The sequence below is a fragment of the Uranotaenia lowii genome, chromosome 2 (assembly GCF_029784155.1).
Source record: "Uranotaenia lowii strain MFRU-FL chromosome 2, ASM2978415v1, whole genome shotgun sequence".
Taxonomy (NCBI): domain Eukaryota; kingdom Metazoa; phylum Arthropoda; class Insecta; order Diptera; family Culicidae; genus Uranotaenia; species Uranotaenia lowii.
In genome coordinates, this window is record NC_073692.1 from 244,443,501 (window position 1) to 244,471,110 (window position 27,610).

General features: G+C 37.1%; 2 protein-coding genes across 2 annotated transcripts in view; one reads left to right on the top strand and one right to left on the bottom strand.

The window, feature by feature from the left end:
* LOC129744219 (ATP-binding cassette sub-family G member 1) overlaps positions 1 to 27,610 on the top strand; it is a 66,924-nt gene that overhangs the window by 26,254 nt on the left and 13,060 nt on the right. Inside the window, exons 2-4 of the mRNA XM_055736632.1 lie at positions 14,364 to 14,481; positions 14,961 to 15,150; positions 26,783 to 27,610. Coding sequence (XP_055592607.1) covers positions 14,364 to 14,481; positions 14,961 to 15,150; positions 26,783 to 27,610 — 1,136 coding nt within the window. The remainder of the gene's footprint in view (positions 1 to 14,363; positions 14,482 to 14,960; positions 15,151 to 26,782) is intronic.
* Positions 6,464 to 8,750, bottom strand: LOC129744220 (uncharacterized). The gene is made up of 2 exons (XM_055736633.1): positions 8,159 to 8,750; positions 6,464 to 7,696 (listed from the first exon to the last, which is right to left on the bottom strand). Exons 1-2 carry the CDS (start codon positions 8,338 to 8,340, stop codon positions 6,592 to 6,594), a joined length of 1,287 nt encoding a protein of 428 aa, XP_055592608.1. The 5' UTR covers positions 8,341 to 8,750; the 3' UTR covers positions 6,464 to 6,591.

A 27,610-nucleotide genomic window follows, 5' to 3' on the forward strand; every position in this document is an offset into this window, starting at 1 on the left:
AGATACGATCAAACCAACCATCAGTTTATACGATTAGTCTCCAGGGAGTTAGTATTCTTAAAGTTCTGAAGGACATACTGAACCGACGATCATGGCCGTTTTACAATTCTATGCGTAATTCGAAGACAAGTAAATAAATAAATTTAGGACAACCTTTTGTCGTCATTCTTCAAGTCAACAATCAGTTTCCGGATGTCAACGGGTATTTTTTTGTGGGGAGCAGACATTTTCGTGTTAATTTAATCCACAAATTGTTGAAATCTACTGATTTATGCTAAATAAAGTTCATTTTACCGTATTTATCGCTCAGAACACTGGAAATTGTCTTTGCTGAGATTCAATTCGCGTTTCTGCGTTTGACAGACTGACACATAACTGTTTACTTGACTAATATTTGACAAAGGCCTCAGTGTACGGACAATTTTTTGACATCATTTTTGGGACTTTCTATACAAAATGAATTTGATTATTTTTAAGGTTTAATTTATAAACATTTTCAATACTGATCTACAAAAAGGATTAGTTTCTGCAGCGAATGATGTAATTGTAGTATTTTTATTGACTTAAAAAGTGCACTTTTTGATTGTTTGGATCTCAAGGTACGTGCTGTACGGACAATTTTTTGATACACTGTAGATATGAAACGTATAGCAAAGTTTGTTGAGAAATATACCTACAAAAATGTTTGCTGGGTGAGCATTTTGAACAACTTTTCCGAGTTACAAATAGCAATGGCCAACAGAACCCGCAGCTCGAGGCGCCCACAGTAAGTCGCATTAATGGCGTCAACTCGGAAGCGCCCTCGCTGGCTGAAATATAAGCGGCACTCAAGCACATGAAATCCAACAAAGCGCCTGGAATCGATTGCATTCCTGCTGAAATGCTCAAAGCCGACCCTGCCTTGTCAGCACAAATGTTGCACCGTCTTTTCGCTGACATCTGGGATACTGCAACATTCCCGGCCGACTGGAAGCAGGGTATCCTCGTGAAGGTCCCGAAGAAAGGAGACCTAACAGAGTGCAGTAACTGGCGTGGCATAACTTTGATCTGTACAACCCTCAAAGTACTCTGCAAAGTGATCCTGAACAGGATCCAGGAGAAAATCGACGCTACACTCCGACGGCAACAAGCTGGATTCCGATCCGGACGATCATGTGTGGACCACATCACAACGCTACGAATAATACTGGAACAAATCAATGAATTCCAGGACTCTCTTCTGCTGGTGTTCGTTGATTTCGAAAAAGCATTTGACCGACTTAACCATGAAAACATCTGGGCGGCTCTAAGGCGAACGAGGGGTCCCAGAGAAACTAGTCCATCTCATCGAAGCACAATACGAGGCATTTTCGTGCAAGGTCTTGCACGACGCTGTCTTGTCCGAACCAATCCCGGTAACTGCTGGAGTGAGACAAAGATGTATTTTGTCACCGCTGCTTTTTCTCATCGTAATGGATGAGATCTTGACTGGATCGATGGACTGTAGACCAAACCGAGGATTGCGGTGGAATCCTTCAGCAATTGAGCAACTGAACGACCTTGACCTCGCAGACGATATTGTTTTGCTCGCCCAAACACTACAAGACATGCAGAGCAAACTCGACTACCTCACCGAAAGCTCCAAGGCAGTAGATCTCAAAATCAATGTCGGAAAGACCAAGTCGATAGAAATCAACAAAGAAAATCGTTCCAATTTCGTGGTAGCTGGACAACAGGTTGAGACAGTGGAGTGCTTCCAGTATCTTGGTAGCCAGATTACGCCTGATGGTGGTACCAAGAAGGACATCGAAACCCGGATCAGAAAAGCCCGATTTGCGTTTGCGAGTCTCCGAAACATCTGGCGCTAAGATCCGAATCTTCAACTCAAACGTCAAATCCGTATTGCTGTACGGGTGTGAAACTTGGTGCACATATGCGGTGACGACGCGAAAACTGCAAGTTTTTGTGAATCGCTGCCTGCGGAACATCATCCGCGCTTGGTGGCCTGGCAACTGGATCTCAAACGTGGAACTTCATCGCCGGTGTCATCAAAAGGCGCTAGAAATCGAGATTCGGGAACGTAAGTCAAGATGGATTGGGCACACGCTGCGAAGAGATGAAAACGAGATTTGCAGAGAGGCGCTTGACTGGAATCCAGAAGGGCATCGAAGAAGAGGCAGACCCAAAAGCTCGTGGCGGCGAAGTCTAGCCGCTGAAATCCGCACAGTTGACGAGAACCTTGGATGGCAGCAAGTGAAGACGCTGGCTCCGGATCGCCAGCAGTGGAGATCTTTTATCTCAGCCCTATGCGTCGGTCCATCGGCGCCGGACCCTTAGGTAGGTAGATAGGTATTGGTGGACTCCTTGGCAAAAATTTTGATACTAGAATATGCTCCATGTAAAACTGAACAATGTTGCTGAAGACATCAAAGACATCAAATTCTCTACCATGATGGCTTATATCTCTAACTTCAATTGATCACCCACGCTGGGGGTACATTTCGTTTCACTTTTTGCACAATAAACTGGATATGTGTTTCACAGACTGAGCAGGCTTTGGTAGAGTTGAAAGTGTCGTGATTTGTGGCTTGTTTTGCCACACGTCTCAGATCAGCATTAGTGCTGATCCGTTTCCCCGTCTTCTCTAATTTGGCACTCATGCGGACTTTTGATGCGGACCCTTGATGCGGACCCTTGATGCAGACCTTTGATGCGGACCTTTAATGCGGACCCTTGATGCGGACCCTTGATGCGGACCTTTTGATGCGGACCCTTGATGCTGACCCTTGATGCGGACCCTTTGATGCGGACCCTTGATGCGGACCTTTAATGCGGACCCCTGATGTGGACCCTTGATGCGGACCTTTTGATACGGACCCTTTGATGCGGACCCTTTGATGCGGACCCTTTGATGCAGACCCTTGATGCGGACCCTTGATGCGGACCCTTGATGCGGACCCTTGATGCGGACCCTTGATGCGGACCCTTGATGCGGACCTTTGATGCGGACCCTTGATGCGGACCTTTGATGCGGACCACCAAGCACAAGCACTACTTGTTGCTCATAAGAGCTCCGATTTCAGAATGACGTCTTAAGCGAACAGGTTGCTTTATTTATAGCGAGTGATACCCGCGCGTCACGTTTAAAATACTCGGGTGGGCAGAGGAAAACGCGAGTGGATTTTTTTCTTTCTTTTCTTCTTACCAGAACGCGCGTTCGCGTTGCTGTGGGTTTCAGACCAAAAGTGCATAGGGTTACCAACGGACAAATATTGTATTAAATTTAACTATATATATTTTTTTTATTTATTATTATTATTATTATTTCCAGTTCTAGTACATTATCCTACAATACTTAACTACTGTACTCTTTAATCAAATACACTGAATATAACCATGTTATGAAAACGTGATGGTATTTTTGTAATTCGTTTTGGTCGTTCTCTTTGCTCTAACATTTTCGTTATATCTTTTTCCGGAATTTCAATTTCCGGGCTATTTTCATAAGTTTGACTGTCCACTTCTTGAATTGTATTAGGAACCCTTTTGATGTCATCAACTATTCTTGCATATGTAACTCCTCTTTCGCTTTGTATTACAACTTTTGCTCCATCTCTTGTCAAAACAGTGTAACGTTCTTCTGAAAATGTTGGGTCTCCTTTCGATTTATTGTTATTGGCCAAAAGTACTTTGTCTCCCACAACAATATCTGATGGTTCTGCGTTCCTTTTGGCATCTGCATATCTTTTGCTCTCGAGTTTTGATGAAGCATCTTTTTCTCGCACATCTGTTCGATCTAGTTGTTCCATTAAGTTTGTTTCCCATAAAAATGGAAATGTTCCTCTGTATTTCCATCCGACCAATAATTCAAAAGGCGTAACGCCGAAACGAGAAAGGGGTCTCACTTTGTTGTGCACGTGAACATATTTTTCTAATGCTACTTTCCAATTTATGTTATCGATTTTTGCCGCAGTCAAAGCATCTTTCAATCCCTTGTTTTGTCGCTCAACTGCTCCGTTGGACTGAGCACATAACGGGATGGACTTACGTATCTTCACTCCTCTGTCTTCCCAGGTTTTACAAAACTTTTCACTCTGGAATGGTGGACCATTATCGCTGTGTAGTGCTAAGGGATATCCCCATGTGAGGAAAATTCGATTAAGCGCTTCGTTCGTACTGTTGACGTCCGTGAATTTCATTTCAACCACATGAAGATATCTCGAATATGTATCTACTACTACCAGAAATTCCCCTGAACCACAGTCGTTGTATTTGAAAAAATCTATTTGAAGGATTTCCCACGGTCCTTTGGGTAATTCACGGTTAGTTAATGGAATTGGTTGATTTCTCCTTGAAAGACGAAAACCGGTTTCGCATCCTTTTACAAATATATCCACCTGTTTCGCCATTCCTGGCCACCAGAAATAGTTTCTCACAATTTTTTTCATCGAAGATGCCCCTATGTGTCCTTGATGTGCTGATTGAAGTGCTTTATTCCGGAGTGCAATCGGTAAAACAAGTCGATCTGAGTGGAATACTAATGATCCAAGCACTCGCAAATGTTTTGATTCTGACTCATATCTTTTATGATTTCTGTTCCAACGTCTTGTTTTGATTGCTGATCTGATTTCCTCTAGTTCCACATCTTGTTCAGATTCTTTTTCAATTTCTTCCCAAGTAAGTTCAATTGATCCTGTATCCAGGAAAAACAGAAGATGTTTCTCGGAAGCATCATCGAATGGCTCGTTGTTTTGCGTTTCGTTCACCAGACGGGAAAGTGCATCGGCAATGTTCATTTCTCCTGGTATGTGAGCTACTTTGAAGTTGAATGGCTGTAGTCGTAGTGCCCAAGCCTCTGCTCGTGAAACTGCTCTTTTCCCTATTCGATGTTGTCCTCCAAAAATGAATTTATTTGATTCAGCATCTGTGCGGATCGTAAATTCAACATTAAGTAGATATGTTGAAAAGCGTTCTACTCCCCAGACCATCGCCAGTGCTTCTTTTTGGGTTTGGGGGTATTTTTGTTCCGTCGGAGTCAGTGCTTTAGAAGCACATGCTATTATTCTTGGCTTACAGTCCTGGTCATATTGCACTAGAACAGCCCCAAGGCCATGAGGAGAAGCGTCAACAAACAGTTCAGTTTCATCTTGTCTGTTAAAATATCCAAGAGTTTTTATGGTATTCCATGAACAGTTTCTTAATTCCTCGAATTCACTGTCAATCTCTTGATTCCAATAAAATTTATCTGCTTTCGCTAGCTCCCTTAGATGTCTTGTTTTATCTGCTCTTAGCGGAATAAATCTTTCCAAGAACGTGATAAGCCCTAAGAAACTTCTGACTTCTGACTGTGATTCCGGTTGACGGAAGTTCTTTATTGCACTGATTTTTTCGTCCTCAACTTGCCAGCCCTTTGAGGATAATGTGAATCCAAGAAACTTCACACTTTTCTGACCAAATGCACATTTTGCTAAGTTAATTGCTACGTTATGTTCTTGTAGCTTATTCATCGTTTGCTTCAATCTGAGATCATGTTCCTCTTTCGTTTTACCAAATACTAGTATGTCGTCCAGATAATTTACGACTCCATTGCATTGGGTTAATATTACTGTTTGCATGACCTCTTGAAAATGTCTGGTGCATTTGTTAGTCCAAAAGGTAGACGACAGCACCTATACAGAGCATCACCAGCGAAGAAATTTGTTAAATGTCGACACGATTCGTCCAGTACTATATGAAAGAAGGCGTTTTTCATATCGATTGTTGAAAAATATGTTGCATCATGTAACTGTAACAGTATTGATTCGAAAGTGGGCATTTTAAATGGTGTTCTGTGTATGCACTTGTTGGGACCTCGCAAGTCGACAACCAGTCGAATATCGTTATTTCCTTTCGGGATAACCAACAGAGAGGAACAAAAGCTTTTATCCATTTCGGAATTAACTTTTTCAATTATGCCTGTATCAAGTAGCTCCTTTAGCTTGTTTTGGGTAAGTTCTTTGAATGCCGCTGGAATATGTGTATAGACATTTCTGGAGGGTGGTATCGAGGTATCATAGTTTAATTTTATTGGAGGCACGTTGAATTTTGGAAACTCTTGTTGCTGGGACGCTTTGATACCAGCAAGGGCAAGAAATTCACATCGCCAAGTCGAATCATTTCTTTGTACTGGCACATCTATGCCAACTGCCAAAAGACTATACCTCACGGCTGTATTGAATCCAAGAAGAGATCTCGAGTCTCTTACTACATAAAATTTTTCAATAGTGACTGGTCTGTCATTTGAAACAAACAGCTCAGCACAGAAAGTTGCTATGACGTCTATGTTACCTTCTGATGCATACGCTCGCAAGACTTTATCAGATTCATAGCTCAATTCATATAATTGTTCTTTTGTTTTTCTATTCCGAAGCAGCTTGTCAAATGTTGACGATGTTATAGTATTAACCTGGGCACCCGAGTCAATGAAAAAGGATACTGGTGTTCCTGCAACATGTCCCGATACATATCCAGAATTTTCGTTTGTAAAAGAAGTGTTTCTTTCCCATGATGTAATTTTTACATTCTGTAAAATTAGTAATTTTAGATTTAGTTAGTTTAGAAAGTATTTTATTTTCAGTTTTCCATCACCTCATCTTCTACAAAATCTTCGTTTTGTTTAATACACGCGATTTTCTTTGGCTGTTCCTCTTCGTTGTCTTCTCGAAATCTTTTCCTGGAGTTTACCATTGATTGCTTACATGCCCTCTTTATATGCCCCGATTCATTGCAAATATGGCAAACTTTTGTCCTGTATTCGCAATCATCCGGGGAGTGATAAGTGCTCAAGCATCTCCAGCAAGCTTTCGGGTAGTAACTCTTTCTTTCGAGATACTTAGTGTTACTTCCACGTCCTCGTCCATGAAAATATCCACGTCTATTTTGGCCACCGCGGTTATTGGAGATGTTTGGTCTGGTTTTATAAGAAACTGCTGCAACTGTTACTAGTTTCTGTTGGTGTAACCTTTGATATTCTTCTTCGTTTTCCAGCTCCACCTCACGGTTCCTTACATGGTCAATAAACTGACCCAGTGTTCCACCTTCCGTGAGCACACGATATGCTAGTGTCCTGATCCGGCTGTCTTTCGATCCTCTGGTGATGGTGCGTGAAATGGCTTCGAACTCTTCACTTGGCAAATTGAAGTTACACAGTTTGGATGCTTGGGTCACCCTGTTGACGTACTCCATATTTGTTTCACTGGGTTTCTGCACCATATTTGAAAGCTTCATTTTTTGCGACAAGGAATATGCACTTGAATTGAAGTAGCTGTCTAATCGAGATATTGCGTTGGAATAAGGTTGGATTTTCTCGTCAGGCATCCCTTGTTGAGTTGTCGTGCTTTTCAGTAAGTCCAAAAGATAGGAACCGGCTTTCATTTTTAAAACATCTATTTTGATGTTTTCATCGCTGGTTTGGGCTATATTGAATGCCGAGTTGATAACATTTTTCCAATGTTCGTAGCTACGTTTATTGATTTCAGTTTCGCCATTGATAGGGATACATTCGGAAATGTTTACAAAATTCATTTGATTCATCGCTCTGCGTTCATCTGTCTCTGCGGTCGTTTTACTCTCGACAAAACTGGCCAAAGCACGGCGCAATTCCTCATTCTCCTTTTCGAGTTTTTCCATTTTTGCTTTCATTTTGTTGATTTCTTCCAGAGGATTTATGTTTGACTTCCTGTAATTATAAGAAACACAGGTTTTAGGATTTTTTTTTTCAGTTACCGGATGATTAATATTTCAAACACTTTGCCTATTCAATCAAAGTTCTTTTTTTCTGTAATCTGCCTTTACAATCAGATTGACATGAGTTGCTGCTTTCCACAAAAGAAATATCACATTTGATCTTCCTTTTTTTTTCAAAATATCTCTGCCTTTACCATCAGATTATTTACATTGATCATCTCTGCCTTTACCATCAGAGTGTCTACCTAAAGTATCTCTGCCTTTACTATCAGAGTACTATCTAAATCAAGATTTTTTTTTTTTAACTTCGCCATTTCAATCGAAGTCAAAAAAAAACCCAATTTATTAATCATTTTGAACTTCGCCATTCCAATCGAAGTTAAGATCTGAACATCGCCTTCACTATCGATGTCCATTGATTATATTCTTATTGGTTTCCATATACAAAACTCACCTTTTTTTGGGAGAATCACCAAACAAACTTTTCAGTGAAGTTTTGGTTTTCTCCTGTGGCTTAACTTTTCCAGAGCTGCTACCGTCTGCGCCATTGTCGTGATTTGTGGCTTGTTTTGCCACACGTCTCAGATCAGCATTAGTGCTGATCCGTTTCCCCGTCTTCTCTAATTTGGCACTCATGCGGACTTTTGATGCGGACCCTTGATGCGGACCCTTGATGCAGACCTTTGATGCGGACCTTTAATGCGGACCCTTGATGCGGACCCTTGATGCGGACCTTTTGATGCGGACCCTTGATGCTGACCCTTGATGCGGACCCTTTGATGCGGACCCTTGATGCGGACCTTTAATGCGGACCCCTGATGTGGACCCTTGATGCGGACCTTTTGATACGGACCCTTTGATGCGGACCCTTTGATGCGGACCCTTTGATGCAGACCCTTGATGCGGACCCTTGATGCGGACCCTTGATGCGGACCCTTGATGCGGACCCTTGATGCGGACCCTTGATGCGGACCTTTGATGCGGACCCTTGATGCGGACCTTTGATGCGGACCACCAAGCACAAGCACTACTTGTTGCTCATAAGAGCTCCGATTTCAGAATGACGTCTTAAGCGAACAGGTTGCTTTATTTATAGCGAGTGATACCCGCGCGTCACGTTTAAAATACTCGGGTGGGCAGAGGAAAACGCGAGTGGATTTTTTTCTTTCTTTTCTTCTTACCAGAACGCGCGTTCGCGTTGCTGTGGGTTTCAGACCAAAAGTGCATAGGGTTACCAACGGACAAATATTGTATTAAATTTAACTATATATATTTTTTTTATTTATTATTATTATTATTATTTCCAGTTCTAGTACATTATCCTACAGAAAGGAAGCGTTTTTTTTTTCGATTGTCAAAATGGTGAAAATTTCAAATTGAAAAATTATAAAGTCTTTTAACTACTTCGGTGATTATTTACAATGGACCGGGATCTACAGGAACAGGCAAAGCGAAGAAAGGCAACCAAAACAATGGAGCAGTACATTCAGCTGGATGAATAAAAATTGTATATTTGGAATGGAGTTCCGACAAATCGAAGCTAAGTATCTGTTTTTATATATTTTCATTACTTGAACGCTGGCGAGCCTTAGTAGAGGTGCATGGGCACAAGACTCTTGATGGATTTGGATTAACAATTTTGGTCTAGCGTTTTTTTCTTTCAATGTGTCTGGGCCACAGCCGGATCTTGTTTCTGTTGTCTGTTAAAGGTCCATTTCTTAAAAGCATTCTTTCAAATGTGTTGTTTTTTATCCAAATTGGTTCTCTTACTTTGCCTCTTTATAAAAATTCCAATGAGATCCAACTTAGCAAATTCATTCTAGCATATTATTATCGTTAGTTCCTATTTTTGTTTTGAGTAGATCATAGTTGATATTAGGGTTAACCATTTTAAAGATTTTATTTAAAAGTAATTTGCTTTTTGCATGAGATTGTAGTAAAGAAGATAGGACTAACAACTTTGACAAAAATCAATATAACACAACAAAAATGAAAAATAATTGTTTTTATTATCGTTGAAATTTTATCGAAACCTTCTAAAATAAATTTTTTTCACAACAAAATTGAGTTCTCAGAGCTGATTAAACCTACAAATCGAAAAAGATCACATTAAAATATTTGGAATCAATAGTCTTCACATTTAAATGCATAATTTTACCATTTCCAAAATATTCACCATATATTTGCTAACAAAATTTTTTTGTTCAGATTAGCTTATTGAAAAATAAAAAGATTTGCATGACATGTTGAGAGTGATTAGTATATGTACCTACAAATTCATTAATTTTGGAGATATAAATTAGTAAGCTCACACAGATAAGAAAAAAAGTCAAATATGTCTTGAACAGTAGTTGAAAAATTAAGGCTTTTAAAGAATTTTAGCGATTAGACATTTCTTTTATAATGGCCCTTTTAATTGATGAGAAATACGAGATATTTTTAGGAAATCCTTGAAAATAAATATTTGTTTTGAATATTTTGATTAACAAAATACCTTTGTAAAAAAGTGAGGTAAATGCAAACAATTAGGCAATAAATTAGGGTTTCAGTTTTAGCAGATTTTCTTGGTTTACTAGATCGCACTGGTCAAAAGTGTTTCCTGATCATATCCTTTGACCCACACTCCCAAAACATTATTTGCTAGGATGCAGAGGTGACCTCGGTCCTAAAGCACGAATTATTTCTTTAATCCCTTTCTCTCTTTTCCAAACTATCTTTTGACTACTAGGACGTGGCCGGCGCCGTTATTGATGATTAAAGAGAGAGCATCAGTTTTGGGCATTGTGAATGTGCTGTCAGTCCCAGACACCTTTCATTTGACCTTTGAACAAAATTGATGGCCTCGGTCAATCACGGAGTAGCAACCATTGGCGATGTGGAATTCGTTCCACTGAGCCACGCCTGCGATCATGGTATTCGAAATGCATTTATTTTCAAACAATAAAAGATGAACAATCATATCACTAATCAACAATTAAATAAGGAAAAACCATTTCTATGAAGATCTTTTTTTTTTTTCAAATAGTAACAGAGCATTTCGGGTTCACTGATTCAGGTGGATGTGAGTAGTCAATCAAGCTAAGCTAATAAACTGGATATGTGTTTCACAAACATTTAAGAACAACACTACAGTGAAAAAACCCTTATTCTAACTTTTTAAACTTCATTACATTAACTTGAGGTTTTAAGGAGCTAAACTCGTTGTGTATGTTTACAATTGTGTGCTTAGGTCGAGATCGTCACTTTTTGGAGAGAACAGGAAATTGATAGGGATATTCCCACCTAACCTTCACAACCCTGTTTCATGTAGGACTATTTTGTTTAAATTAAAAATATTTAAAATTCGATGTACTAAAAATTGAATAGAAAAATTATGTTTTAAAATGTGTCATCTAGTTAAATTCAGAGCTATAATTTTACGATGAGCATTTTGAATTGATGAACTTTTTTTAAGGGATGGTTTTGTTGATATGATTTTTTTAAGTAAATCGCGTTAAACGGTTTTCTTTTTTATTTATTATTCACTCATTCATCACCGCTAAACTTGTGGCAATTCAGGATAGATTTTTAACATATAGATATAAACAAATTTAAAAGAAGGTAAATCTTCGAATTGATATTTCACTGAATATTACGGTTATACTATAGGCTTATTTTTTTACAAATTTATGTTGGAGAAAGATAGTAGGAATGTTCATGAAAAATAGGCACTTAGTTATTTTTTGTCATCATTACACTGAACAACCTCATGCCCCCGTATTAACTGAAAGCGTCAAATAGGAGCTAATAGGAGTAAGGAAAATAATTTTTATGGTTCACCGTAACACTTGTCAAAAGTGTGTCCCAATTAATTCCTTGACCCAGTCCCAACCAAAATTAATTTGCTAGGATGCAGAGGTAACCTCGGTCCTAATGCACAAAATAAATCTTTCATCCCTTTCTTTTTTTCCAATCTATCCATTGACTACTAGGACGTGGCCGGCGCCGTTATTGACGTTCAAAGAGAGAGCATTAGTTTTGTGCAGTGTGAATGAGTTGCTAATCCCAAGCACCATTCATTTGACCTCTGAACAAAATTGATGGCCTCGGTCAATCACGGAGTAGCAACCATTGGCGATGTGGAACTTGTTCTACTGAGCCACACCAGCGATCGTGGAACTCGAACTGATTGAAATCATAATTTGATTTTGAAGGAAGTAATCCATTTTCTATAACTATGCATTTCGGGTTTAACGGTTTAAGGTGGATGTGAGTAGTTAATCAAGCTAAGCTAAGCTAAGCTAAGCTTTTTAAACTTCATTACATTAAATTTTTTACTGATTTCTTAAGAAATGCGTGCTACTTTAAAAAAAATAAAAGCCTACTCCTGGGGGCTAATATACCTACCTAGATATATACATTTAATTTCTTTCTAAAGCGACGAGAACTGCGAAAACAACACCAATGAGAAGTGATCCAACACCTTATTCGTACCTATCACAAGAATGCAAGAGAGCGCAAGATTTGATCTAATAGCCATCAAATCGTTTCTTGCCAGCGACAATATTTTCCAGTTCTCTCTGGTCAATAGTGTTGGGGAAAAAAAAAATAATACCACTATGTGTCTTGCCTGTTAAAATATAAATGATTGAAAATCACCAAAATTTTCTTCTACAACTTGTTTAAATTTCTCAACGGATAAATCAAGCATAAGTTTACTTTTATAAGACGAAGCAATTGGCGTTAAGGACCAAAAATATGGAAAAAGTGCAAAATAAGAATAGTAACACTTGTGTTTTTCTACAATTATCAAGATTATTTGTTAAAATTTACTGTGTAAATGTTAAAAGTAAGCTTCTACAAACTATTTGAATAGATCCCTGCATTTTTAGACGTTTTCCAGCATTCCAAAGGATTTTAAGATGTTTTTAAGAGATGCTCCTCTAGTACTATGGAATTTGATTTTTGAGCTGTAATTATTTACCAAACTCTTCATTAAAATATCGGGAAATGATGGAACAGATATTTTGAGTTAATTTAGAATCAGAAAAAAACAGGATGAAATTCGAAAACTTAGATTTTTTTTTCACTAAACCACGCTTTTCCAGTTTCAAGTAGTAGCTGGCAGCACTATCTTGCAGTTAAAACCAAATTAAATCTCAATATTGATCTTCAGGGTTTTTTAGGCCCATATTCATCATTTCGAGGTAGTTTTCCAACATAGTTTTGTTGGAGTTTACGCTGCAGAAAGCTTTTTCGGATTTGCAAAAAATCACCAGCACAAGAATAATAAGGATCTTAAACAGCACTGACTTAAAAATTTCAATGAAAGACTTTGAACTAATTTTAAAGTTTTGCAAATTTGGCCTATTTTATATAAACATTACTAGAAAATCAAACTTTTTCTGTACCGATCTTGAAGAGCAAGAATTTTTCTAGAATAACAAGTTTTAAAAGTGGAAAATTTTTCGCAAATTCTTTGAATTATCAACGAAAAAGGCAATTTTCGTAGTAAATTGACAGATTTTCCGTGATTGTGACGACACAGGCTGTACCAATACAAGAGCAGGGCTGCCTTCTTTAAATACTACTTGGTAACAAGGACTTATTTCTTGACCGAAATCATCCAGCATACCTTAAGTCTAAAATGGGTCTCAATTCCGATTAACAGCAGGATAGTGCTGCCATCTATGACTTTAAACAGAGGAAATAGTGTTTGACTGTTTAAAAACATTAGTATTTTTGAATGAGAAACATGTTTATTGGATTCAAATTCAGCCTTTATCATGTTACGTCATGTTAATGAATGTTTATGAAGAAATAATGCAGTTTGATAAAGTATAATAGCTAAAAAATAAAATTCAAAGGCAAATCATTGACAATTGATGCCCTTAAAGTCAAACTTTAAAGGCAATTATTGTCATTGATTAATGTTTTAAACTTACCGACCTGAAGGATATTATTTCGATTGAAATTGCTCAAACTTTGTTTTTGGAAATAATCTTGTACATTTTTGGCTAATTATTCTTGTTCAAGAAAGAATGTCTAATTCCCCGGAGTATTTGTAAAAAGTTTGAAATTCTCTGCGGCAATTCAATGCCATAAGTCAAATTGTAAAGAAAAAAAATCATCCAACAGCTCAAATTCCGTCATAAAAACAACTTCTCACGGTTTCATCTCAACTTTGCGTTTGATCATCGCGGGGCGTTTTTTAAACTCAAATGATTTTAATCTAAATTCTAACAGTTTTTTTGTTCACTTGCGTTTTAAATGTTAATCTTTATTTTAATCACGCAACAGTGGAAATATTACGGAAACAGATTCGTCTACCCTACCACAACGAACTAAGCGGCGGCGTGCAAATCATTATTGAATGTGAGAAAAAAAAGCCAGATACGCAAACCTGTAGTGGCACGAAACCTTGGCTTTCGAAGTTGAAGTTCAATCAGTCGTTTTCCTATTTGAGCACGTTGTCTTCGTTGTCGTCGTCGTAGTAGTGGTTGCCGGCGATTTCTTGTTTGCTGAACCTGATCTGATCTGATCTACCATGCAACCGGCAACCTAGGACAACGTCGTCGTTACGTTCTACGTTCTGCCTTCTCTACGATGCTCCATAACCGCAACACCACTTAAGTACTAACCGGCTTTTTTTCTTTCCTATTTTCCCCACTCTCGCGCAGATGTCAAAACGATCCTGAAGGAGGTCAGCGGACGGCTTCGATCTGGCGAATTGACGGCCATCATGGGACCTTCGGGTGCCGGTAAAAGTACCCTGCTCAACATCCTGACTGGTTACAAGTGAGTGGAATGGAAACAGAACAATACTTAATTATCGATGTTGTTTGTTATTTTTATTTTGGAACGTTCTTAATGACTTTCATTTCTTTCCACGACGTGATAGTTGCTACACAAAACACAAATAAACACGCGTAACGTAATGATTGTTGTGCTGAAGTCAATGATTCATTACAATGAGCTATGATTGACACACCATTGCCATGGGGGCAGATTTTTGCGTAGTGCAGTTTTCTAGAGATGTAATAAAAATTGACAAAGTAGAACAGAGGCATTTGAATTTACAAATTATACTACCAACTGTTTATCAGACTAATTTCATGTAAACAAAGAACAAGAAAAATTACAGCATGAGGCCCTGAAAAAACATAACTAGGGTCAAGCTCATAGATTACTACAAGAAAATCTTGAATATATTGTCTTCGATAAATACCTCTATTTTCTAGTAGGAACTATTTAACAATACACATTTTTACTTTTAGGACTACCAACATCGAGGGGTCGATCACGATGAACGGCAAGGAGCGCAATCTGAGTCAGTTCCGGAAGTTGTCCGCCTACATCATGCAGGACAATCAGCTCCATGCCAATCTAACGGTCGAGGAAGCGATGCACGTGGCCGCCAGCCTTAAACTCAGCCAGAAGGTGGAGAAGAGCGAAAAACAGCACGTGGTAGGTTTAAATAAGGGTTTAAGTTTCAATTTTGTATACAATTTATCTTCTATACATATCGGAATTTTGAGCTACGTAATGAATTATAGAGACAACTATATTTTGAAAAAACGTCACTACTTTCCCCCTGTATGCCAAAATTCATCACGAGCAAGTAGTTATGAATTTTGCGTTTGCTTCCGCTTTTCAGCTTCTAAGCTCTTCATTTGTTTGCCATTCTCATAGAAAGGTATAGTTATCGGTCGATTTGAGAGATTTTTTTATAGGCACAATTTTCCTGTATGTTTGGATAACGTGCCGCTATTAAGCCTACCCCCATTCTGATAGTGTGGATTTTCGTACCCTCTTGCTGTTTTAGCGAAACTGGGCTGAACAATTGAAATGATTTTAACCTAAAAAACTGTTTTTTTTCTTCTATTCAATCTATAAAAGAACGGAGAGATTAGAAAATATGTTTAAAAATACTAGTTTAAATATTATTAAAATGATCAATCTTAAAAAGGATATTGCTTGCTATCAAAATTCAGCCATCACTAATCAAGAAGGTCGAAAATATGACGTCTAGTTTAAAATTACGTCATAGATACGATGAGCGATATGCATGCTCGCATTTGCCTTCGACAAAATTAAAAAAGTGACGACGTCAAAATAATGAAAAATACCACATTGATCAACTGTAGGTTCCCAGTTCAGATTTCAGCCGATCTGGTTTCAAAAATGAGAGCCAAAGCTTAAAAAATAGACTTCTATTTTGTCAGTTTTAACTTTTGACAATTTTGGTTGATTTGATCGTTTTTATTAAATTTTTTCAATATTATCATTTCAGTCTTTTTTGTCAATTTTCTAATTTTGGACAATTCTTGCCATTTGTCAATTTAAGCATTTCCGTCAATTTAGTCAATTTAGACAATTTTGTAAATTTTATCAATTTTTCATTTTTGTCGATTTTGACATACGTATCATGCAATTTACTATTCCGTGAAAAAATTCAACAAATATGTTATGAAGCCATTCTTGGTTCTTCAGCATTATCGAAAAATGCTCGATTGGCAACAACAACTACCAAACAATCGTACTGGACAGGTTTTACAATGCGAGCCACGAACGTGAGTTATGTAGAAAAGAAGAGAAAAAGCATAAAGCTCGAGACGAATGAGTAGAATTCCGCGATGCCAGGTAAAAGTTTGGCGTTTTGTCTATTGACAAAAATGACAGAAAATACAAAAAATACAAAAATAAAAAAATGATAAAAATGATAAAAATAACAAAATTGACAAGAAAAAAAATTCCAAAATTTACCTAATTGAAAAAGTTGACAAATTTGGCATAATAAAAAAAATCAAAATGATAGACCAAATGGAGAAAAATGACAAACTCGATAAATTGGACAAATTGGACATTGGATGACAAAACGATTAAAATTAAAAACATGATAAATATAACAAAAACGAAAAAAAATGACAAAATCGAAAAAATAACCAAAATGACACAAATTGACAAATAAGGTAAAAATGGCAAAATGCGAAAAAATTGTTAAAAAATTATAAAATTAAAAAAAAAACTACAAAAATGTAAAAGTAAATAAAATTGACAAAATTTACAAAGTTGACAAAAATGACAAACTTAACATTCTTGACAAAATTGGCCCGATTAACAAAAATGACAAGTTAAGTAATTTTTAACAATTTTGTCAATTTCCAAATTTGGTAATTTTTTCTAAATTTTGTCAATTTTTGCTTTTTTTGTCAATGTCGTTATTGTTTTTTTTTCTAATTCATCAATTTTAACCATAATATCATGTATTTCTTTAAAAATGATTAAATTGTAAAAAATAAGAAATATGGACAAAAATAACTTGATAAAAAATCAATAAAATTTAAAAAAAATAACAACAATGCATAGCGTGGTTCATAAGATTTCTGAGATTCAAAAATGATTTCCTAACTGTGATTAGATAGAGGCCTACATTATTTTACAATATTGTAGAACATAATTCATTAAACTTTGTAGAGACATCAAACATCTATCTCTCGATCTAATAGTTTTATGACAACTTATTTTCATGAAGTTAGGGTAGTCCTATAAAAATCAATTTTTTATCTATATCTTTTCATGGTCATATTTTATCAAAATCATGATTTCAAAGTAGTCGAAGATTCCTTTGAATTCAGCTACAGTATTTGAAAGACCCAAATACTAGTATTTCACTAGCTACTTCAGTAACAGTAATTCGCTGAAGTTAGATGTAGCGGAAAGTATTGAAATTTTCAATCAAAATTCAGCTAATCTGTTGAACGGAGACAACGGACCAGGTCATAGTTGGCTGTTCAAGTTCTTAGGTAAGAAGAAATATAATTTACCTGACAACGCCCAAAATAGGGCGGGTAACAATAATAATCTACCTGACAACACCCAGAAAAGGGTAGGTAAGCCCAAGAAACTGACAATGGCGCATTTGCCGAGCATTCGAAGGTTCTTTTTACCTACAAATAATTCAGAGCTACAGTGAGGGGCAAAATAAAGTGTCCAAATTATTTTTTTTATCATTTCTTTTATTTTCCTGGTTAAAATTCACCGAAAACACATCGTAAACATTTTTAAAATATTGTTTATTATGTTCTTTTTAAGTTTTGTTAATGTTGCGCTGGTAAAAAAAGAAAGTTTTTCTGATAGAAAAAATAATCAATTAATATTCCAAAAAAAATGGGCAAAATAAAGTGTCCAACTCAAAAATCAATATAATTTCGATAAGTTTCCATCGCGAGGCCCCTCGAATTTGTTTGTTTTGTGTATTTTGACGTTTCATAAACAATTGGCTTGGCTCTGGAGTATTCAAACAGGTTTCTACATTCGAATAAGTTGTAAAATATGGAGAACGCATAAATTTCTGGTTGTATTCCGTTGTCCATCCGGAAACTGGTTGTTCGAGATGTGAATAACGGTCAAACGCACCGGGAAGTGGCCAAGCACTACGAAATCAGCAAGATAGCGGTACCAAAAATCATGAAGAAGATGAAAACGTTCAGATCGGAGATGGATCGCCCAGGAAGAAGACTGAAGCTCAAGACAGATGCCAGAACGGACAAGAAAATCATTTTTGAAGTGAAGGAGAACGCAATAATAACGATCCGGCAGATACAGGATGAGCTCCAATTTTCGGTATTGCGTTGTACTGTCCGTCGCCGCATCTATGCAAAGGAGTACCATAGAAAGATCGCAGTGAGAAGGCCTTTCATCAGCCAGGTGAACAAGGCTAAGCGGCTCAAGTTCGTCAAGGAACACGCCGATAAACGGCTCGAGTACTGGAAAACATTGTTGTGGACCGAAGAATCCAAATTCGAGCTATTCAACCGGAAGAAGCGGGAACATATGTGGCGCAAGTCGGGTGAGGAGCTCCAAGGTCGCCATATCCAAGGAACAGTCAAGCACGGAGGAGGTAACGTGATGGTGTGGGGGTGCTTTTCTTGGGGTGGGGTGGGCAATTTGGTAAAAATTGACGGAATTATGACAGCTGAGTCATATTCCAATATCCGGCGGGAAAACCTCGAGGTATCCCTCATCAAGACGGGCCTCGAAGAGCGCTTCGTTTTACAGCAGAATAACGATCCGAAGCATACGGCCAATCTGATGAAGTCATTCTCCCGTTCCTGCCGCATCAAACCCCTTGAATGGCCCCCACAAAGTCCTGATCTGAACCCCATCGATAATCTGTGGGCCATCCTCGATGCTCTGATTGATAAAACTGGTGTGACAAATTAAAAATACTTAATTTGATGCCATGGAGCATGCGTGGGAGCAACCCGACCCACAACACTTGCACAATCTTGTTGAAAGTATACTGAAGCACTTGTAGGAGGTGTTGAAGGCCGAAGGAGGCCATACCCATTATTAAATCGTTCTTGTTTGCCTTCAGTTTGAATCAATTTGAAGATGTACCGATCTGGACACTTTATTTTGCCCCTGTTTTTTTTGGAATATTAACTGTTTTTTTTTCTATCAGAATAACCTTTTTTTAAACAGCGCAACATTAACAAAAATTGAAAAGAACATAATAAACAATATTTAAATAATGATTACGATGCGTTTTCGTTGAATTTTAACCAGAAAAATAAAAGAATTTGAAAAAAAATAATTTGGACACTTTATTTTGCCCCTCACTGTACCTAGCTTGGACAATTTAAGGGAGGGAAATGATACACTTTCTTCAGTCGATACCCCACTGAGGATGCTAGCAAGTAGCTAGTGAAATACTAGTATTTGGGTCTTTCAAATACTGTAGCTGAATTCAAAGGAATTTTCGACTACTTTGAAATCATAGTTTCATTCAGCTAAGAGGTTCTTCAAACCTTTGATTATTAGAATCATAATCATCAAATGCGCAACACTTTAGATAATTATAATGCGCATCTTTTGTTGAAAAGAGATTGCCAATTTTTTTTTGTTTTGAAGTTATGAAACAATATGTATGTATGTATGTATGGGTCCCCCATCGGTAGCAAGGTCCAGCCTATGTCTGTGTGGCTTGGCCTTCGAATTAAATTCTAGGGCTTCCACGGCCGATGGTTCGTCGAGGGAAAGCATCCAACCCTCAGAAACCTACAATGGTTGGCACTCCACTCCGCTTGCAATAATCGCTTTGGGTTATCCCCAGATGCTTTCTCTCTAGTAAATATATAATTACAATAAAATAAATATATAATATAACAATATAAATGAAATCTAATAAATTTTAAATGTAGTCGATTATAATCAATATAAAATGAATTCAATATGCAATATAATCAAAATGAAAAATATAAAATATGAATAATATGTGAAGAAATAAAAGGTGTAGATCAGATGAATTTAATTATAATTGTGTAATGAACTTCATTTATTGTTAAAATTGAAGTATAAACTTGAAAGGCATGATTGATAAATATCCTTTAAAACATTAGGCTTTGGGAATAAGGAAATTGAAAATTGTTACCTGATAATATTTCTATTTGAAAAAAACTTGCTGTTAATGGAACTCTGTAAATTTAAGTGCAAAAATGTCATTCTACAAATTCGTATTGAAAAATTCTACAAGTTTTAATGATCAAACCTAGTTCACTTGAGTTTAAAGCAATTTATACTTATTTACTAAACAAAAAATGTCTCAACCTTATGTTTTGTATAGAATACAAATTGTTGTCATTTGAATTCTTTGAATGAAACTTACCATAATAAAACCAAAAAATCAGTTGCAGTGCGATTTCATTGCCAAACGCGAGCCCTTACATGATAGTTACACTAATAATGTACGCTTTTTCACTAAAACTATTGTGAATGAAAAAAGTAGTTTTCCGTTCAATTTATTTAATTTAGAATGAATAAATCTATTTTCTGGTTCATTGCGTTGTTAACATGCTTAAGGCGCACGGATGAATATGTTAGAGAAAATATGTTTAACTTTTTTTGTGCTTTGTATTCATTTTGAAGAATTACTTGAAAGGCAGAATTATCAATTTTTCAGCTGTATTTTCTAATTAACCAAATTAATATTCCCTTAAAAAGCCAGTAGTATGTGCAAATTTTATGTGAGAAAACGAAAAAAAAAATTACTTCTTCTTTTATATTTTGTTCAAAAACTTATTTTATGACATGTTACTTCAAGAGATCAATTATTGAAATGCTGGAGGGACTTCTTTAGTAATGTTCAAAACGTGTTGGAAATCATTCAGGTGGAATTCACACTTAGCCACCATTCCGACAACTGAAACCCCCGCCTCTCTCCACGTGAGGACTGAGTGCAAATTATTGCCTCACAACTACCTACAATAGATAATTGTTCTCGACTGGTAAAACTGTATAAACGGGAAAATATTTCGGCTTTTTCAGTCAATTCACGGATCCAAAACACCTTCTCTTCTTATTCCGACGTTTCGTTCTTTATTTGAACTTTTTCACAGGAATCTACAACAAACATTACAATCTCTTAAAGAACTAATTGACAACATAGAACAGTAGAAAACTTACAGAAAATTGTGTTTCTTCATCTGGAGGATCGATTACAATTAAATTCACATACAATAATTGGACACTTTTTACCATTAAAAACGCTAAAAGATATTAAAATGAAAACTTAGATGAAAAGGCTTACTTAAATATTTATAAAATGAAAATTACTGCCTAGAGCAAACTCCAAACACGAAAGAAAATCTCAAAAAAACTCAGCAAACAAACACTCCGATCACTAGCTGGTTGCACTACCAAATGATGTTGTTGATGTAGCAGTACCGGTCTGTTTGGGTATGTTTTTCTTCGGTCTATTTCCTTACTTGATAGTGTTGAGGATCCCGGAATATGTAGAGCTCAGATGGTCAACATCGGATCTCTTATTCACTGTTGCATCTGTGTTGATGATGTGACAAACTTCCAGTATGGGCAATGCAGACTCCCGACGGCTTTCATCCAGAATGGCAGCACCTTTTAAATTGAAGCGATGTTCTGTCTCTATGCAATGTTGTAATAGAGCCGTTTTCCCTTTGAGTTCAGAAATTTCGTGTTGTTTCCTTGGGCTATTGTTGATGGCATATTCAGTCAGTAGCTGATTCAATTTGTTGATATTACTTGCATGGCCTCCTATGCGTGTTTTCAACGTGTTGGTGCTATATCCAACATATTTCGCTGGGCAATCGTTGCACGAAATGCAGTAAACAACGTTATTTTTCATATCTGGCGGAATTGGGTCTTTGGTTCTACTGAAAAGTTGGCTTGTAGTTTTTTCATAACGAGCAGCTAATTTTATGTTGGGAAAATCATTTTTCAAAACATTTTGTAGCTTATTCGTCAATCCGCTGACAAATGGAATTGATCTGTATCGTACAGTTTCGGGTGGAGAGGGAGAAACAATTTGCGTTGAATTATTTCTTGCTATTGTGTTCCTGATTCTGTGGCGAAGTGAAACTGGGTAGTGATTTATTTTTAGGTGTTCATCAATGATTCGATCAATTTCTTCTCCGGTGAGATTGGTGCTGAATGTCTGTACTCTTCGGATGACCCGTTACACATGAAAATCAACATGGTCAATAATTTCATCCGAAGAGTACAGACATTCAGCACCAATCTCACCGGAGAAGAAATTGATCGAATCATTGATGAACACCTAAAAATAAATCACTACCCAGTTTCACTTCGCCACAGAATCAGGAACACAATAGCAAGAAATAATTCAACGCAAATTGTTTCTCCCTCTCCACCCGAAACTGTACGATACAGATCAATTCCATTTGTCAGCGGATTGACGAATAAGCTACAAAATGTTTTGAAAAATGATTTTCCCAACATAAAATTAGCTGCTCGTTATGAAAAAACTACAAGCCAACTTTTCAGTAGAACCAAAGACCCAATTCCGCCAGATATGAAAAATAACGTTGTTTACTGCATTTCGTGCAACGATTGCCCAGCGAAATATGTTGGATATAGCACCAACACGTTGAAAACACGCATAGGAGGCCATGCAAGTAATATCAACAAATTGAATCAGCTACTGACTGAATATGCCATCAACAATAGCCCAAGGAAACAACACGAAATTTCTGAACTCAAAGGGAAAACGGCTCTATTACAACATTGCATAGAGACAGAACATCGCTTCAATTTAAAAGGTGCTGCCATTCTGGATGAAAGCCGTCGGGAGTCTGCATTGCCCATACTGGAAGTTTGTCACATCATCAACACAGATGCAACAGTGAATAAGAGATCCGATGTTGACCATCTGAGCTCTACATATTCCGGGATCCTCAACACTATCAAGAAAGGAAATAGACCGAAGAAAAACATACCCAAACAGACCGGTACTGCTACATCAACAACATCATTTGGTAGTGCAACCAGCTAGTGATCGGAGTGTTTGTTTGCTGAGTTTTTTTTGAGATTTTCTTTCGTGTTTGGAGTTTGCTCTAGGCAGTAATTTTCATTTTATAAATATTTAAGTAAGCCTTTTCATCTAAGTTTTCATTTTAATATCTTTTAGCGTTTTTAATGGTAAAAAGTGTCCAATTATTGTATGTGAATTTAATTGTAATCGATCCTCCAGATGAAGAAACACAATTTTCTGTAAGTTTTCTACTGTTCTATGTTGTCAATTAGTTCTTTAAGAGATTGTAATGTTTGTTGTAGATTCCTGTGAAAAAGTTCAAATAAAGAACGAAACGTCGGAATAAGAAGAGAAGGTGTTTTGGATCCGTGAATTGACTGAAAAAGCCGAAATATTTTCCCGTTTATACTACCTACAATTTAAGTTAATGAAAAATATGGAAGGATCTCACCAAATTGGTTCATCATTCGCTGGCGGGTCCGTTCCGTCTCGTACTGGCAACAAAATTCATTGATTCGCATATACCGAACATTAGTGCGAGAGCATGAATGTCGGTATCTCTCCCTCTCTTGAAGCTCTTCCTCTGATTTCGATGTGTTCACTTTGGTTACACCAACACAGGCACACACGAAGGCCACCTGGCCTGCTTAGCGCCAAAAAAACATCGCACAGTAATTTTTCACCACTTTTTTTTTTATTTTTGAGGCCGACGCCATATTTTTTAATAGGGAGCAGAAAAATTAATCACTAATCATTTTTATTTCGGATATATCCAAAAGTGATTCATTTCTACTATGTACAAACTGTAGCCACTTTACCGCTTATCGCACGAGAACCAAGCGATATATCGAAAGAAAAAGAGAACACACATAACACGAAAACAACACCCGCGCACGGAGCTCACATGAATTCAAACCATATCGTTCGGCTGTCCACTGGCAACTGTGTTTTGAAGTTATGAAACAATATGTGTTGAAAATGACACTTTGAAAGCTTAAATAACTCCAAATGGAGCGAGTTGAAAATGTTATTGTTGATTGCATTTTAAAGTTCATGTTACAATATTTACAATATAAAAAAAATACAGGTATGTTTAAGGATGAATGCGTTTAATTGCTGTATGAAATTTACTAAAAACCGTCAAAATATCTTTAAAAAAAGAGAGAATTTCTACTTCAGTTCTTCAAAAACTCAGTAATTCTGAACCGATTGTTGTGAAATCCGGCTGTGGAGTTTTAAGTCCGTCGCACTCAAGGGAGGGAGGGCTCACATACAAAATAATCGTAAAATACGATAAATATTGGAAAAATTCAATCTATTGACGAGTGAAGCTGATAAAATGTTGTGAAAATGATTACATTTATATGTTCAGATAATTTTAGTATACAGAGGCCCCTCCCTTCAAAGAAAAGGGGGTCTCTATCCAGTATAAAGAAAACACGAGTATAAAGAAAAAAACAAATTTAGGCAATATGTTTTCAACAAAAGATGCGCATTATAATTATGGGAGAGTGGGGAATCATGGGCCACTTTTTTTCGTTGTTCCATAACTTCTTTACTATAAAAGATAAAATGAAAATAAAAAATGGTATGGTTTTCTACATTCTCAAGGTATCATAAGGTATTTTTTTTAAAATTTTTTAATAAGTTATTTTCCCCAAATTCTGACTGTTTAAAAAAGCAATATTTTTTGGATTTTGAAAAATGGTGGGGAATTGTGGGCCACCAAATCCAAATTGATCAAATAACATGCAAATTTTATGAGTTGACCCAAAACTGTGATTTCCTAATTCATTTCGTTATTTTGAAGCAATTTCAGATGATGAAATAAAAAAGAGAGCTGTGTATGATCGCATAGATTCCAAAACCTGGCTCGCGAACGTTTTGGCAAAATTTCTTATATAGGATGGACAAAATATTTTTCATAACTCTTCATTTGGCATAAGAAAACTTTACAGATAGGAAAAACGTATTTTGAGTTCTGAATGTGTATAAAATCAAGAAAATATAGGTGATTCAAGTTATGATTTGCAAATTGGTTGCGTTTGTGTGACTTATTGATGTTTCATCAAAAATTCCTTTTCCACGTGAAAGATCATGACAAAACTTAGATCATAAGCGTATGAGCATATTTTTGTTATGCACTCTAGGTTCCCCATCGATGAAATTAGCGGGTGTTTTTTTAATTATGTAAGTAAATTTTTGTAACTTTTTTTAGCTTGATAAATAAAAGAAGCATATGATGCGTATTTCAGTCAACAACATATAGGAATATATGCTCACGCAAAGCGACGACGATGACAGTTGGTTTGAGATTTTTATCTCAACACACATCTGAGATATTAAAAGTGGCCCACGTTTCCCCATGGCCCACGATACCCCACTCTCCACTATCTAAAATGTTGTTCAATAAATTATTTTGATAAAATATCACCTTGAAAAGATATCGAGAAAAAACTGATTTTTATAGGACCACCCTCTAACTTCATGAAAACAAGTTCTCATAAAACTTTCAGATCAAGCGATAGATGTTTGATGTCTTCGACAAAGTTCAATGTGTTATTATGTTCTACAATATTGTAAAATAATGTAGGCCTCTATCTTATCACAGTTTGGAAATCATTTTTGAATCTCAGAAATCTTTTGACCACCCTAAAAAAAATTCAGTCAAAATGACCACCTTGAGTTGTTGTAAAAGTTTGTCGTAGACATAAAATGCATCAAACTTAAGGGGAAGACGCTAATGAGGCTGGAACAAATATCAATTTCTTCTTTTGTCACCCTGCCCTTCGAAATTTCCAAAATCCCGAAGGGGAGAATAAATAAAGTTTGAAATATTTTAGGTAAATTTCAAATAAAAATTCAAATATCCGAAAGATTACAAGACTAAGAACTAAATTTTGGAAGATGGAAATGAATTCACATTTTGTTTTCTTGATTTTATTGAATTTTTCGATAAAAAAAAATACATGATTTATAAGTTTTATGCAATAATATAGTATGCAATTTGGTTGTATACAAGCTTTCGTGCAATTTATTCCAATTTATTAGTTTTTCGCATTATTTTTTATTGTCTCCCCCCCCCCTCGCGATGTTCCAACTCCGAGTGACAAAAGAAGGATTTGAAATTTGTTCCGGCCTAATGGTTTCCCGTTAAATTTCATTTCTGGACCACTGTGCAATGTCATGTACAAGTTGAATGAACAACATCGTGCTTGCTGCGACTTTTTTCTTCTTACAGCCAAAAACTACATTTTTTTCAACTGTTATGCAACTTACAACGTGAAATCTTTCTCAACACAGCCAGTAATTGAAATAAAAAGATGACCGTATGTATGATGCGATTGGAGTACGAAAATGTCATTCAATATTGACATTGCTGCCTGAGGGATGAATGACCCCATAGATGTTAAAATGATCAAATAAATAAAAAAAAAGCCATTGCTGCCTGACTGACATTGTGTAGCTTGGTCATTAAACTCGTAGACGAATTTGATATTTTTTCGATAAAATTGACTACTAGACGTTGGTCAGGATCGAACGCAATTGACTGAAATTTACCAGCCTTGATCAAAAAGTTTAACTGACTTTTTTTCCTCCATTTGTACCATGTGCTGATCCGTCTCAGCATATAAAAAGTTGTCTTCGCCATGATCTGAAAACCTGAGGCAAATAAATATTGAATATCCTGCCGTTTTATTCGCTTTTTCTCTATTGACCTTTATGAATAAGCCATATTAGAATATCAATGTTAAAATTACATTTAACAATTGTGTTGATGAATTTCAGATCAAAGAGATCCTGGAAACGCTCGGCCTGGAAGAGCACCGACCAACGTTGACGAGGAACCTGTCCGGTGGCCAGCAGAAGCGTCTTTCGATTGCTCTGGAGCTGGTGAGCAATCCGCCGATTATGTTTTTCGACGAACCCACTTCCGGTCTGGACAGTTCGACCTGCTTCCAGTGCGTGAGTTTGCTAAAGTTCCTGGCCCGTGGTGGACGAACGATCATCTGTACTATCCATCAACCGTCCGCCCGTTTGTTCGAAATGTTCGATCAGCTGTATACTCTGGCCGATGGCCAGTGCGTCTATCAGGGTAACACAAAGCAGTTGGTTCCATTTTTGGGAACTCTCGATCTGGAGTGTCCATCCTACCATAATCCGGCCAGCTATATCATTGAAGTAGCCTGCGGTGAGCACGGAGATCACACGCGCAAGCTCGTGAATGCGATCGATAACGGAAAGCGGGACATCCGGGGCGAATTGGACTTCCCCGCCCTGAAGAACAAGAAAAATGAAAACGGAAATGCTAACGCCAATCTGAAGTCCAACTATGACAAATTGAACGGCAACAGCAACAAGTATGCGGACAATTTGAACCTTAGCGGAAATGGACTGCTTCCGTCGTCGATGGTCAACGATATTGCCAAGGAAACGACAACTGAAACTATCAAAATTACGATGGAACCGGAAAAGGAACCGGAAGTTAACACAGCTCTGCTGCCTATTGATGGCCAGCTGGATGCTGGACTTTCTCCGGAACGGTACCCGACCTCGGAATTCCACCAATTTTGGGTAGTGCTCAAACGGACGCTTCTTTTCAGCCGGCGAGATTGG